We start from the raw sequence: 16,377 nt of genomic DNA, 5'->3' as shown, positions 1-16,377 counted from the left end.
GGCATATAGATAGAAAGACTATTGGAAGAATTAAAATTTTCTCAAACGATGCCCATGCATATTTATTATGATAACAAGTCAGCAATTTCCATTACCTACAATCCAGTCTTTTATGATAGAACGAAACATATTGAAGTTGATAAACACTTCATAAAAGAGAAGATTGATGCAGGAATAATATGTATTCCCTATCTTCCAACAACAGAACAATTGTAGATATGTTAACTAAAGGTCTTCCAAAGTGGCAATTCAACAATTTGATTGACAAGTTGGCCATTAATGATATCTTCAAACCAGCTTGAGGGGGAGTGTTGATTATTATTACTTTTTTTTTTATAATATCTTCATTGTATTTATTGTACTATATTTGCTTACTGTATTTTATTTTTTTTCCTTATTTGTAATAAGGTGCTTCTTCTATTTAAGAAAACATTTCCTCCCAAGAGAAATAAGTGAGAAAATACATTTTTTTAAGTTACAAAACTATTTTCTGTTTTAAGTCGTAAGTCCTTTATTATAGGAAGGTTATTTGTTATAACCTTGTCGTCTAGTTTCAAACTATAAATAGCTGGTTGTATGTTTGTTTAAGGATCACTTTTTGAATGAAATTTCTATCAAATTTGGATTTCATGAAAGAGCCAAGGATTGTTCAAGATGATCATTCTCACAAATTTTCTGATCAATTTCCAATTCCTTACTCCTTATACTAATAAATGATTTAGCATCAGAGTTAATAAATGGTGAAGACGATGGAACATCTAAAGATTTAGGGAAAAACATAAAATCTAAATAGCTGGTTGTATGTTTGTCTAAGGATTGTTCATAATATTGATTTATTACAATTTTGAAGTGCATCCTACGATAAAGGGTGCATAAGAAATATAAATTTCTAAAAATCTATATGCCTTTCCTAACATAAAATTTCAATATTTGAGAAGGGAATCTTCAAGGGCTTTGTAGTGGGAAGGTACATGATCCTATCCTTCAAGTCGCAGATGACACTTATTTTTTGCATGTATGATGACAAGATGGTGGATGCATTCCTTAAGATTACTGAGCTCTTTGAATGATGTTCGGATTAGAAGGTAAACCGAGAAAAATCAGCATTGTGTGGTTTAAATCTTGATGAAGACAAGCTGTTGTCCACATCTTGCATGCATTGTAAGGTTGATTCGCTTCCTTTCTCTACCTTGATTTTCGTTTGGGTGGATATCTCAAGAAAGTTACATCTGTAAGCCAATTATTGATAAAATTTGCTTTATGCGGCATTAACATTGACGAAAGCAAGCTGTATACAAGGGCGTCCAGGTTGAATTGCAAGGCTGCTCACCTTTTATGTATCTTGCCCTACCTTTAGGGGGTTATCCCAAACAAGTCGCCTTTTGGCAACTGATGATTGATAAAAAATCTAAGGCAAGTTGGATAAATGGAAGAGATATGGACTCTCCAAAGAAGGTCGTACCACCCTATGTAAGTCCGTCCTTTTGCATATCCCTACTTACTACATGTCCAATTTTTTATGCCGGAAAAGATGACTAATTGTTGAGTAATTAATGAGGAATTTCTTCTGAAAAGCCATTTAGGGGGCAAATTAAATCACTTAATCAAATAGGATTTAGTTACCGAACACAAGAAGATGGTGGTCTCGATATTGGAGGCCTAAAATTAAGAATTTAACCTTTTTAACTAAGTGGTGGTGGAAACTTATCAATGAAGAGAACTCCCTACGGAGCAAAGTTGTAACAAGTATCCATGGCAAAAACTTGTTTGGGTGGCATACCAATGGAAAAGTTACTTGCAGCCTTTGTAGTCCTTGGATTAGTATATCAAGGACTTGGTTAAAAGTTGAAGCACGGGCTATATACAAAATTGGTAATGGTAGAAGAACTCCAATCTGGCATGACTCTTGGGTGGATAAAATTCCTCTAAAAGACTATACAGAATTTCCTTGAATCCGAATGGTGTTGTCCATGAATTTTGGGACTCCCAACTCGCCTCTTGGTTTATTAATTTTCATAGATTACTCAAGAGGAAGAAATAGATGATTTCCAAATTCTCATTGGCTTATAGCAGCAAAATCAATCACGACAAATCTTGATAAACGTAACTGGGAGTTAAAAGCGAATTGAACATTCTCGGTAAAATCTCTTGTCACACATCTTTCCACGGCTTCCCCATTTGGGATACGATTGGAAAATGCATTGTGGAAAACTAAAAGCTCCTAGAGGATTAATATCACGGTTTGGATAATACTAAATTGACTTCTCAATTGTGCAACTGTAATGCAAATGAAGCTCACCTCTCACAATCTATCTCCACAAGTTTGTCCTCTTTGCTTGGCAGATTCAGAAGATCTACAACATTTGCATTTCAATTGCGGTTATGCTGAAAATTGTTGGCACCATTTGTTTGATTGTTTCAACCTTAGATGGAATTTTGGTAATGTTTTCAAGGATCATGTTTTCCAACTGTTGATCGGCCCTAAGTTTAAAGAAAAACCAAGATTGATTTAGACTAACGTCGTAAAAGCTTTGTTAGCTGAACTGTGGTTTGAAAGAAATCAAGAGTTTTTCATAATAAAGTTTTCCCTTGGACGATACGTTTTGAGATGGCTCGGCTTAATGCTTCCTCGTGGTGTTCCCTCTCCAAAGCTTTCGAAGATTTCTCCATCTAAGAAATCAGTCTAAATTGGAAGCCTCCATCTTCCCTCATTCGTAATTTAAAATTAGTTGATCTTGTTTAGTATTTTTGTTGGTTGTACTAAGCTGCTATTTTGTCATTGTATTAGTTCCAAACTTCTGTTTTGTTTTAGTCTGGCATTATACTGGTTCCAAGCTGTTTTTGAAACTTTGTTATTGGTTAGTTCTTATTTTATTGGATGTAATGAGAGTGCTAAGGAAGTGTCAACCTAGTTGAGATGTCCGGGTGCACTTGCTGATCCGTTCGTTTTAGTCTTGTCTCTTCATTGTACTATCACTCACTCTGCATTGTGTCATTTCATTATCTTAATGAAGAGGTTTGTTTCCTATTTCAAGAAAAAAAAATCTCTTAAGGTTGGTGGTCTCATTTGGTGGCTTAAGGAATCGAAATTTGGCACTTTTGGCAAAACGGGGGTGGAGATTTCATCATGAGTTTGATTCCTTATGGCATAGAGTGGTCAAAGGCATACACGGTAAGGACCCATTTTCTTGGTACACAGTCGGAAAGTTTGGCATGTGCCTTCGAAGTCCATGGATCAGTATTTCTAAAGCTTGGCTGCAAGGGGAAGCTTTGGTTGTTTCTAAGTTGCGTAATGGTAAAAAAATTTCTTTTTGGAAAGATCTTTGGACTGATAATTGTGCACTATACTTGCATTTTCATCAACTTTATAGAATTGCTTTGCTGCCCAAGGGGTCAGTTTTTTACCATTGGGATATTGGAACTTTGTCATGGGATATTTCATTCAAAAGATTATTGAAAGATTATGATATTCTCGAGTTTGGTTAGCTTCTTCAATTATTGGTTGGGAAGAAAGTGGAGGCTAATGATGATTCCCACATTTGGGCATTGGATGGTAAAATATAAAGCAACACTAACTAATATAGAAAGTTTTTGAAGTATTTACAAAATGACATGAATGTGTAAATTAAGATTTTCTAGAATTATGTTGATATATGTAAATTGTAAATAAATACCACAAAAATAAAGATCAAGAAGTGTCTTAAACTTTCTTTAGGTTCAAGGAATTTTAAGAATTCCTCTATATAAGAATAATCCAAGAAATATCTTGAATATTAATAGAATCCAAAAACAACCTAGAGAGATCATTTTATTTGAACTCCAAGAATCTCATGCCTATAAATAGGAGATGTGACACCATATGTGAGCCAAGAAAAGCGAGAGAGTCGGTGATGTAGGAAGAATGGGGTTAATTGGATAATTATAGGTTAATTCCTTTTTTACCCTTCCCCCCTCCCTCTAACTTATAATAAACTCTATAAATAGGAGTTTTCCCTTTTGTATCAAACACATCATCATTTTAATAAAAGATTCACAAGCTTAGTTCTTGGAGTATTACTCCTACAGGTTACTTAGGCTACATCATTTAGAGAGAAACCTAGAGTGAAAAAGTGAGTATGTGTTTAGAGAAAGTGAAAAAGTATTCTCTCAAAACTGTCTATTTTTATACATTTTTAAATAAAAGTTTCTTCCATTTTTGTACATTTTTAATAAAAGTTTCTTTCTTTCAAAGAGATTTGTCTCTCTTCCTTTTCTGCCAATTTCTTCAACACGTGGTATCAGAGCCAAGGCTAGCATAACTTACTGTGGGGGAGCTTCTGAAGATTGAGTACAATATGGGACTGTGAAGCTTGTTGTTTGGGGGACAACTACTCGTGGAGTGCATTCATCACTACAAGATGATGGGAGACCTTCAAGTTGTTTGAGGAATCAAGAAGTTGAACACTGAGAACTATAAACCAAGGTCCACATTCCAACGGTATTACCACATTTTCTTCCATCTAAAAAGACTCTTGAAACAAATTTTTTGGCTGAGAAGACTCCTGATCTTCCTTATCCGAAAGACTGTTAATATTTTCCTCTGCTGGCGTCATCAAAGCTTTTGAAAACAGGGGATTTCTAGAGAAATTCGAATTATTGACTGCTGAGTTTAAGAAGGACCAATCTTCGTACTTATTTGAATTCAAAAGACCTTCATCAAACAAAACTTGATTCATACGAGCTATATCTACCGAATTTGAAAGGTCTTTTTCATTAAAAAACTTCTTAACCTTATCTGGAGGATCCAAAAATTCAATATCACCAAAATGTAAGAAAATACTCCCCCTGTTTTCATCTGAAATTTCGATGGTAGCCGGCAAAAATCCACAAAAGTTCTTCTTTACTTGAATTCTAGCTTCAGTCACATTAAGAAAATTTAGTGTTTCTAAAGCAATGGCTTCTAATCCTCCAAAATATGAGCCGATAGCTTCAAAAATTTGCTTGCACCAGAATTCTAATGGCAGATTTTTAATGGATATCCAACCCCCATAACCTTTACTTGACCTTGGACGACTATGTAAGGTAGTATTCCACCTTTCAAATTTCAAATGAAGTTGTCCTATCCTCCGCCACTCTCCTTGTTTTACAACTAATTCTTCCAAATTCCCTTTTTCTAGCTTTATCAAAGCTGATTCTGCTGAGAGAGGATTGATCAAAACTTTAGAATTGGCCCAAAGCATTACTTCCTTTGAGACTTCATACCAATTGTTGAATTCAAATAACCGAGTTACTACCCATAATTTCCTGAAATCTTCCTTGAGGACTTCATTGTTTTTTTTAATCCAAAACTCTGGTGACCTCTGTTTTTTTGAAACTCGGTAACCGAGTTACTATTACTCATTGTTTTAGCCACAAAAGTGACGGCCTTTTCCCACCTCACAGAATTATAGGAAGAAGATGAGGATTTTTTTAGAAATTTTTACAAATGTACTAACTTTTTACACACTTAAGACTTTCACATTGTGGATGGATTCCTATTTAAAGGAGAGCAACTATGTATTACGGATGATTTTGTGAGAAAATATCCTATTTTCCAAAGGGCTAAAGGCACTAGCTCAAACACTAGCCTATATACTCCTTTGCCTATACCTACAACTATTTGGGAAGACTTATCCATTGACTTTGTGCTCGGGTTACTTGAAACACAAAGAGGATTTGATGTCGTCATGGTCATAATAGACTGTTTTAATGAAATTGCCCACTTCCTTGCTTGTAAGACGAGTGATGCAGTGTATATAGCCAACATCTTCTTCCGAGAGGTAGTCCGACTTCATGGAGTTCCCAAATCATTTGTCTCCGACTGAGATGTGAAATTCCTTAGCCATTTTTGGCATACCTTATGAAAGAAGTTCAACACTACTATAAAATTTAGTACCACATCCCATCCTCAAACTTACGGCCAGATGGAGGTCATTAATAGAACTTTGGGAAATTTAATCTGGTACTCGAGTGGTTCAAAGACCAAAACAGTGGGATATGTCCCTCATACAAGTTGAATTCGCTTTCAACGATATGAAGAATAGATCAACGGAAAATGCCCATTCAAGATAGTATATACTTCAACCCCTTGATTAACATTTGATCTTGCAAATCTACCTACTTGTGTAGACGTTGGCATTGAAGCTAAAAATATGACCAAAAGAATAGAGAAATTACATAAAGTACATGATCACTTGCAAAAAAGTACTTCATCATATAAAGAAGCAAGAGACAAGTCAGGAAGAGTAGTTGAATTCCAAATAGGAGATATAGTAATAATCCATTTCGAAAGACAATGTTAACTACGGGAACCTAGGACAAGTTGAAAGACAGACAAATGGGGCCATTCAAAGTACTAGAAAAATATGGATCAAACAATAACAGAATAAAACTACCAAATGACTTACACATAAACCCTGTTTTCAACATCATAGACCTGAAGCCATACTTTGTTCCAGATGACTTATGCTTGGCAGAATAGAAGTCCTTGAGGACGAGTTCAGTCCTAGGGGGGTGGAATATGATGTACAGCTAGTTTGCTAAAGCTGATAATTGTTAGTTGTTTACAATTTCTGTTTTAAAGTTTAGTTAGACAGCTTGTTAATTATTAGTTGGACAGATTGTTAGTTGTTTTGATAACGGCTTGCAATAAACTTTTCCTATAAATAGATATAACCTTCCCCCCTTGGAGAGAGAGTTTTTCATTTCCAATAAAAATCAGTCTTTGGTTTACACCAATTAATCAAAGGAAGTATGTTTTTTACTTACTTAAAAGAAATTGGCTTACTTGGTTGCAAGGTTGCAAAAAAAACCCCTATTGAACCTAATCTAAAGGTACATGTAGCAAAGGTTGAAGAAATAAAGGGCAAGGAATGCTATTAGAGACTTGTTGGAAGATTAATTATTTCCTGATATTGCATATATCATGAGCATGGTGAGTCAGTTTATGCATGCTCCTAAACCAACTCATTTTGAAGCCGCCTACAGAATTTTGAGGTATTTGAAAGAGTCTCTTGGAAAAGGTATCTTATTCAAAAAGCAAAATCACTTTCAAATAGAAGTTTATACTGATGCAGACTAGGCAAGAAATACTACAGACTGAAGATCTACCTCTGGTTATTGTTCCTTTGTTGGAGGAAATTTGGTTACTTGGAGAAGTAAAAAACAGAATGTAGTAGCCAAAAGTACTGATGAAGCAGAATTTAGAGCTTTAGCTCATGGAATTTGTGAGGATATATGGATCAAAAGAATATTCGAAGAATTGAAGATTTCTTTGAAGACAATATACGGATTTATTATGACGATAAAGTTGCAATCTCTATTGCCCATAATCCAGTTCTACATGATAGAACAAAACATTTGAGGTTGATAAATATTTGATTAAGGAGAAGATTGAAGCGGAAACAATATATATGCCTTATCTTCCTACATCAGAGCAAATTGTTGATGTACTGACAAAAAGCTTGCCAAGACAACAATTTGATAGATTGATTGACAAGTTGGTTATGGAAGACAGCTTTGAACCAGTTTGAGGGAGAGTGTTGGAATCTATATGAATAATTGTGTAAAAACTAAGTGTCAAATATTTTTCCACTATTGCCTTTTATTCTTATCCTTTTTATAAATGGTCTTTCTCTTATATAAAAAGACCTTAATTGCACATAATGAATAAGAAAAAGAAGAATAATTTTATTCCCAAATTTTTTACCCCCACAATTTTATTAGCGTTGATATTTTTCTTCTGGTCTTGCAAGTTATCATTACTGCCTCTCCCCCTCATTCATTTTTCTCTAGCTCTTATTATTTCCTTCTCAGTTTCTCTTCACTCTGGTAGAGTCTGGTTCTACTTCCTTTTATTACTTGTCTCTCGATGTCCTCGTCTATATCATACTTCCTTGTCCTGCAAGAATTATAACCTCATTGTCTGCTTTCTTCTGTTTCAAGTTATAGTTTACGTCATTAAATAGCAAACAACCAGTACAGTACCTACCAAAGCAACATCCTTGTCAAACTCTTATCTATTTCTAGTTCAGTAAGCCAATAGTAGTTTACTTTTTCTGATTCAACAGGCTTCATGACCATTCTTCCCATTCTGTCTTTGTAAGAAATATCTGAATTTTTTTTTTAAAAAAATGGTGTTTTATCTCTTTGCTTCTATCATAAACGTATCCTTTTTATTTTTTGTTTTCTTGCTATCCAAAAAAGAAACAAAAAACAACCATGGCGTCTACTAGCCCATTGTTTTAATGCTTTGCACTTATTGTGTAACTCTATATATTAACTACCTTTGTTCAAGGTGGCATCATCATGAGTTCGAGGGTGTCAAAATGCAAAAAAGAGAGCCACACAGGTAACAGCTTGTGGTGAGTTTGAACTGCCCAACCTCTCCTTTGCAAATTGCAAATGGTAGGTATCTTAGCAGAACAAAACTAAAAGAGGTTTGAACAACCCAACAAGAGACCAAGTCTCAGGCTTTAGCTTGGTAAGATTCAAGGACAAGAATCGATTATATGCCATCGCCAGTTGGAGCGCTACTCAATGTCCAAAATGATTCCCTTATAATATATAGAAAGCTAATCAGATAATTAAATGCAATGAGATGATACCAGAGCCTGCATTTTTGTCGTTGCTTCAGCCCCAGCCAATGCTGCTTCAGATGAGTGAATAAAAGCGGTGATCGGATTTTCACCAGCATCTAACTTCTGTATATCCAAGTAGAAATGTATGGTAAATCATAAGACAAGATTATGAGGGTTGCATCATTTGTTTTTACCTTTAAAAGAACTTTTTATGTTGGATTCAGGCATCAGCTAATGTTTAATAATTAGAAGCAGTCACACAAAACTTACAGAAAGATATTATTATTTTTACCTTCCTAAGAACTTCAGATGCTGGAATGAGGGCATCAAGTAATGTTCGGTAACCAGCAGTAGCCCCGCCATACTTACTAACTGCAGCTATGGAAGCTTCTAATGCTTCGGCCCCTGATAAAAAATAAAATAAAAACAAACAAATAAATAAAAGGCACATTAGTCCAAAAGATAATCTGACTACTGCTAGGTGAAGATATCTTACAGTTTTGTGGGGTGATGTCATCTAGGCTGGCTGATTTCAAATTTGTATACGCTGCCTTACAAAATATAGTATATCTGTTTGAACAAAAAAATGTAATGGATGTTAAACTAATGATGAAGACCCATAAAACTGAGAAAGGCAGGGTAAGTAACTACATGATCCCACTAGTTCCACCCATAACCCTTCTAATGGATGATCCAATTTCATTAACTGTCTCAGCAGCATCGTTCAGTGGATAGCTGAGAGTGGGTAACAACTACGTGGTGAGAATGATGATAATATGATATAATCTTAGTTTGGAACGAAAATCACCCGAATCTACAAACAAATATTTTGTTACTGAGATAAAGTTTAAAGGAATGGAGAGTAGTGTATGTAAAAATTTTAATTGTACGTGAAAGCAAAGCAGATAATAGCAGAATCCAAATGGCAATTCACATGAGTAAACAAGAGGTGATGGCAAACAAATGAAATTATAAATTATTCACAATTATAGACAAACTTGAACCTACTTGGGAGTTGATGGCCCTACAGGCATGCCCTAAGGTGGCAGTCAGCATGAGTTTTTGAAGAACTGAAAGGTTACCTGGGTGGATCCTCACACTCACAGTCTTCTGTCTGCCGATGACGGCCCATTCTACAATTTTCTTCCTTGTGGCTAAACCTGTCCAAGCTGAAGAGTGCCACTTCAACCCCTGGATGTAGATCACACCGTACAAGCCCCTAAGGTAGCCTTGGGAAAAGGGGCACTAGATTAGCTTTTGGGGGCAAATAATTGGATTTCAGAAAGCCTTGGAAGCTTATGTTCCCTAGATCTTTTCACGCTGCTTTGAAAATATTGGGAGTGGTGAGAGACTACTAAGTTAGGCATCAAAGGATGGAATATTCCTTGATGTGGGAAGGATTAGGGTTAATTTGGGTGAATTACTTGGTTAATTCCCTTTTACCCCCAATTTGTAATAATCCATATAAATAGATGGCTTTTCCTATGTATTTCACAATTTGAATCATTAATAAAGTTTGGAGTTTTAGACTTCTTGAGAGGAATTCTCTTTGGGTCATTTTCGCTATATCAATTTGGTATCAGAATGGTTGTCTAGGCCAACATCGATTGCCACTAGTGAAAGGCCGAGTAACTCTTGATAACACTAACTCATTGCGAACAACACACATGATGACACTAATCGCAAGAGGAGAAGAAACTTGAAAATTTTGAAGATTTTGACAAGATTTTGCAAGAAATGGAAATTTACCAACTACAAACTATGGGCAAGAAAAGATGCTTTTAAATCACCGATTGACCCAAAAGCTTAAGCTTGTGGGTGAAGGCGAATTTGATTAAATCATCTAACATTCCCCTTCACTTGTGGGCTTGAATTATGAAGAAGACCCAACAAGTGGAAATGAATTTTAATTGGAAAGGAACCAACGTTGCAAGAGCTTGAACACAGAACATCCTTGGATCACTTTCTCTGATACCATCTTAAATCACCGATTGACCCAAAAGCTTAAGCTTGTGGATGAAGGGGAATTTGATTATATCATCTAAAAGATATGGTGGTTGGTAAGAGAAAAGAGAAGATAATGGCCGAGTCATATTTGATGTCCAATCAGAATTCAAGATTTAATGACATGGTAAATGAAAATTTAGGCCTCTTGCAGCCCAAATCGGATGACATACCCAACAAGGGAGTCCAATCGGCACTTGGCCCCACTCCAGCCGATCCAAGCTCCTCCCATAGCAAACCATTATCCCCTGTTTCATCAGAGTCGTTGGCACCTCTTTCAATTGCCATTTCAATACCTAGCAAAACGTCCTCTGGAAAGAGTTCAAGCAGCTCCTTTTCTTCCCAATCGACTTCTTCCTCAGTTATCTCCTCCTTCATCAAGTCAGTGACTGGAGCGACCCGTGTAAGGGCTAAATGTCATTCAAACGTAAGACGCTCCTCATACCTTTTCAAGTCATTCCCTAAGCATTTCATTAGAAGAAAGCGTTCGAAGGAGTTTTTTAAGAAGAAAACATCCAGAGCTAAGCTAATATTAGAGCAAAATCCGGATCTCTCATCTTCCACAATTTAACCACTCTGTTTTTTCTTTGCCCAACTCGAATCTCCAGTCTTTACTTCAAAAAGTAAGGGTGAGGCAATATTTGAACCTCCTTTTAGCATAAGCAGTGAAGAAGCTGATCGTCTTGATAAAAACGATGGTTTTGAGGAGCCGAGACAAATGGAGCCATTAGAAACAGACCTCAATGCCTTGTTTCAGACAGAGGAAGAAAAGATAGATGATAAAAAAGCTTATGTTAGCCCCTCATTAGTTCAGTCCATCGAAATTCCAGCTCATTTGAAATCATTTGTCCCCGATTGTAGACTTGTCTTGGATTGTTGACAGCGGATGCAAAGTTCTATAACTTGACCGAATAATAATGAAAATTGTATCATGGAACACGGGAGGATTAAAAGATGCAAATAAGAGATTGGCTCTCAAAAGATTCTTGAAAAAGCATAATCCTGCTTTTGTGTTAATTCAAGAGTCAAAGAAAGAAGATTTTGATGTAAGTTCTATCAAATCCATATGGAGGTCCAAGGATATAGGCTGGGAATTTGTGGAATCTTTTGGCACGTCAGGTTGTATATTGACAATGTGAGATATGAGTAAGATAACAGTAGTTGAAACATTGAAAGGTGGGTATTCATTATCAGTTAAGTGTATTACTTTGTGTAAAAGGACATGTTGGATCACAAATGTGTATGGACCTAATGATTATAAGGAGAGGGAATTTGTTTGGCCCGAGCTCCTTTCCCTTTCAGATTATTGTATTGAAGCTTGGTGCATCGGTGGAGACTTCAATGTCACAAGATGGGCTCACGAGCGATTCCCAATTGGCAAAAACACTGAAAATATGAGGAGGTTTAATGATTTTATAGATCAAGCTAAGCTCTTGGAAGTCCCTCTTTGCAATGGCAGGTTCACTTGGTCCGAAGAAGGAAATTTTATTGCAAGATCTTTAATTGACCGGTTTTTCATTAATAAAGTTTGGGATGAGGAGTTCGACAGCTTGAGAGTTAATAGGAAAGCCCGAATATTTTCCGATCATTTTCCTCTATTAATTGAAGCTGGTTCTTTCAGTTTAGGCCCCTCCCCTTTTAGATTTTGTAGTAGTTGGCTGCTTAACGAGGAATGTGGTAAAATCATTGAAAGAGCATGGATGAGTTGCGATTCTGATGGGTGGGCTGGTTTTGTTCTTAGTGTTAAATTGAGAAGGGTGAAAACAACAACTAAGGCATGGTATGCTGACTTTGAGAAGAAACAAAAAAGAAAAGAAGAGGGATTGTTAAAAGAAATTGAAAAATGGGATGTCTTGCTGAATCGGTTCTTCTTTCAAACACAGAAAATGGAATTAGATCCTCTTTGAAGGCTGAACTAATGCCATTTTATAGGTGAAAGGAAATTAACTTAATTCAGAAAAGTAAGTTGAATTGGTTAAGATCATGAGATGAAAACACGAGCTTCTTTCACAGATTCCTTCCAACAAGGAGAAGAAGAAATTTAATTACTGAGTTGGTAAACGATCATGGTGTGCCAACTAAAACATTTAGAGAAATTGAAAGATTAAGTCTGGATTTTCATGAAAATTTATACCTTAGAAGCTCAGGTCGAAGACACATTCCTTTGAATTTTGATTGGCCTTGTATCACCTCTAACCAGAATTTGTTGCTTACAGCCAAATTTTCAAAGTCACAAATCAAGGCAGCCATCAAGAATCTTGGAGAATGCAAAGCTCCTGGGCCCTATGGATTCAGGGTTGAATTTCTATTGAAATATTGGGACTTAGTAAAGTTGAGGTTCCAATCCATATTTGAGGAATTCTACAAAAATGGAAGAATAAATGCATGTGTACAAGAAAACTTCATTTGCTTAATACAAAAAAAGGGAAATTGTTGTTGCTATGAAGGACTTCGGGCCAATCAATTTAACTACTTTGACTTATAAGGTCATTGCCAAGATGCTTGCCGAGAGCTAAAAAACATGATGTCTACTATCATTACTCCGTCCCAAAGTGCTCTTATTGAAGGAAGACAAATATTGGACCCAATTCTTATAGCAAATGAAGTGGTGGAGGATTATCAGGCCAAAAAGAAGAAGGGGTGGATTCTCAAGTTAGATCTAGAGAAAGCTTTTGACCGCGTTGATTGGGATTTCATAGAAAAAGTTATGAGAAATAAGAAGTTTGAACAAAGATGGATTGTGTGGATAATGGGTTGCATCAAGAACCCTAGATATTCAATATTCATTCATGGAAGACCAAGGGGGAGAGTGGTAGCTACAAGGGGAATACGGCAGGGTGACCCCCTATCACCTTTTCTATTCCTCCTTGTTAGTGAAGTGTTGAGCGCTTTAGTGGACAGACTCTATCATTCCAGTTTAATTGAAGGCTTTATGGTGGGAAAAGAATAGATACACGTCCATACTCCAGTTCGCGGATGATACTTTATTATTTTGCAAGTATGACAGCATTATGCTTGCCAAGCTAAAGTAAATAGTTGAGTTATTTGAATGGTGTTCTGGTCAGAAAGTAAATTGGGATAAATCGGCCTTATGTGGTATTAATGTGGATGAGATCAAGTTGTTAACCACTGCTGCAAGCCAGAATTGTCAGGCTAAACATCTCCCCTTAATTTATCTTGGCTTACCGTTGATAGGGTATCCAAAGCAAACCTCTTTTTGGCAACCGGTGGTAGATAAAGTTCATGCAAAATTAGATAAATGGAAAAGGTTTAATCTTTCAAGGGGAGGAAGAGCTACCTTATGCAAATCAATTCTATATAATTTTCCCACCCATTATATGTCAACTTTTCTAATGCCCAAAGGTGTCATTTCAACCTTGGAAAGGATTCTAAGAAACTTCTTTTGGGAGGGCCATAATGGTAGCAAGATAAATCATTTGGTGAAATGGGAAACAACTCAAAGATCCTTGGTAGATGGAGATCTCAGCTTGGGTGGATTCAAGGAAAAAATTTTAGCTCTTCTAGCTAAATGAGGGTGGAGATATATCGAAGAAGAAGATTCGCTTTAGTGTAAGGTGGTTAGAAGCATTCATAGCAAAGACTCTTTCAATTGGCACACGGCCAGTAAAGATGGTAGGAGTCTGAGAAGCCCTTGGGTAAGTATTTCCAAAACTTGGCTAAAAGTGGAGGCTCTGGCTAAATTCAAGTTGGGAAATGGTTTTCAATTGCATTTTGGTTAGATCTATGGGAAGCGGAGGTCCTTTTCATATTATGTTTCCAAGACACTTCAGAATTGCCTTACTTCCAAAAGGATCCGTAGCTGATCATTGGGATGCTTCCTTGACCTCTTGGTCAATTATTTTTCGTTGCATGTTAAAGGAAGAAGAAGTGCTTGACTTTGAGGAATTGGTCGGCAAACTTGCCACAAGGAGAGTATCTAATGCCTTTGTAAAAAGGTCATGGTCTTTAGTAGACAATGGAAAATTTTCAGTTAAGTCTCTAACAACTCATCTCTCTCCATCTTCCCCTATGGACAAATTGTTGTATACAACCCTTTGGAAGACAAATAGTCCATGAAGAGTGAACATTCTCATTTGGATTATGTTGATTGGTCACTTGAATGCCGCATCAATTATTCAGCACAAATTGCCTTCAAGCTGTCTTTCCCTGTTGTGCCATCAACACGGTGAAGATCCCCATCATCTTTTCTTTTCGTGCCCTTATTCAGTTAGGTGTTTGAGGAATTTGTTTTCCATCTTCGATCTATCTTGTATGTTTAGCGAAGATTTTCAAGGAAATGTGCAGCAACTCTTAGGTGGGACGTGCTTCAATAAATCCTTCCGTTTACTTTGGTTTAATGCGGTAAAGGCGATTCTGGCTGAATTATGGTTTGAGAGGAATCAAAGGGTGTTCAATGAAAAATTCCTTGGATGGTTGGATCGTTTTGAAATCGCCTGGCGCAACACTTCATCTTGGTGCACCCTTTCTAAGCGTTTTGAAAGTTACAGCATCCAAGAGTTCAATCTGAATTGGCGAGCATTTATCTTTTCAGCTTAATCGCGGACTCTGTGTCCTTTGTTTCAGCTTCTCCTTTTTGGTTTTCTTTTTACTTCTTTGTTTTCCTTTGTTCTAGTTCTTGAATGGTTTGGACTTGTTAAGACGCTAAGAAGCACAGACACAGATACATGAAACGGATACAATACGATACGGCGATACGTTAATTTCTAAAAAACTAAAATACGGATACGTTGAAGATACATTATATACATATACATACATACATACATACATACATATATATATATATATATATGTATACATATATAATGTCTAATTAATTGCTATAATACTTATTTTAAGTTAGATTAAATTCAAGAAGAGAGTGAAAACTTGAAAAAAATTCGATAACGTTGAGTGATTGTTGAGTGTCTAGAGTAGACGATAGGAAAGAAGTAGAAGATGAAGATTGAAGAATGAGTTAAGGATGAAGGGGTGTGAATCATGATTTAAATAGTGAGAGAGAAGGGAAGAATGAAGATTTAATTACGTTTCGAATTTTTTTTTATTTTTTATGTTTTTATCATTTTTAATTTATTTTGTTTTAGATTGCTCAATTTAAGTGGATTTTCATGTTTGGAAGTGATTTTAAAATGGTTGAAATCACTTTTGTCATTTTCAAAATCACCTTGAAACATGTTTAATCCTTCAAAACTAATTTTGCTGATATGAAAATTGCATTTAAAAGTGTAAATTTGAAAACTAAATTAATTTTGTGTAATTAAAAGTGTGTTTTCGAGTGATTTTTGGTGATTTTAAAATCACTCCTAAACATGCACTAAAATAAAATGGGTTGAGGGTTGGGTTTTTTAAATAGTTGGCCTTAAATTTGGAAAAAAAAAAAAAAAATTAACCCACATATCCCCTACATATATCTGGAAGCAGATACGCATATCTGAAAATTAAAAATAAAAACAAAATTAATCAGATACTTGAAATCGCGTATCAGACACGTATCTATACCATATCTGGACGTATCCGTATCTGATACTGATTCTCTGCACAATTAGAAGTATCTATGCTTCCTAGTTAAGACGCTTCTGATGTAAGGGTTGAATATTAGCCGCAAATTTGTCCTTTTTGTGTTTGTTTGTTGGATATGATGAGGGCGCTATGGGGGTGTCAACCTGATTGAGATGTCCAGTGTGTCCGCTGATCCTTAGTCTTAATGCTTATTGTATAATCCTCTAGTACCTTAAGCTTTTGTCTCACTAATTTA

The 16,377-nt window shown here is 36.0% G+C and overlaps 1 protein-coding gene across 8 annotated transcripts in view; it reads right to left on the bottom strand.

The window, feature by feature from the left end:
* Positions 1-16,377, bottom strand: part of LOC120082424 (putative 3,4-dihydroxy-2-butanone kinase) — a 66,996-nt gene that overhangs the window by 5,788 nt on the left and 44,831 nt on the right. For 5 of the 8 annotated variants that reach the window (XM_090316519.1, XM_039037587.2, XM_090316520.1 and 2 more), the window contains 5 exons: positions 9,680-9,766; positions 9,249-9,332; positions 9,094-9,167; positions 8,890-9,002; positions 8,625-8,720 (listed from right to left, as the gene is read on the bottom strand). In XM_090316519.1, the coding sequence (XP_090172645.1) occupies positions 8,625-8,720; positions 8,890-9,002; positions 9,094-9,167; positions 9,249-9,332; positions 9,680-9,766 (454 nt within the window). The remainder of the gene's footprint in view (positions 1-8,624; positions 8,721-8,889; positions 9,003-9,093; positions 9,168-9,248; positions 9,333-9,679; positions 9,767-16,377) is intronic. The other 3 variants (XM_039037586.2, XM_039037585.2, XM_039037584.2) reach the window with 2 other exon arrangements.

Source organism: Benincasa hispida, chromosome 8 (assembly GCF_027475165.1).
Source record: "Benincasa hispida cultivar pf3 chromosome 8, pf3_genome.v1.1, whole genome shotgun sequence".
In the NCBI taxonomy this organism is placed as follows: Eukaryota; Viridiplantae; Streptophyta; class Magnoliopsida; order Cucurbitales; family Cucurbitaceae; genus Benincasa; species Benincasa hispida.
This window is presented reverse-complemented; position numbering and strand designations above follow the sequence as displayed.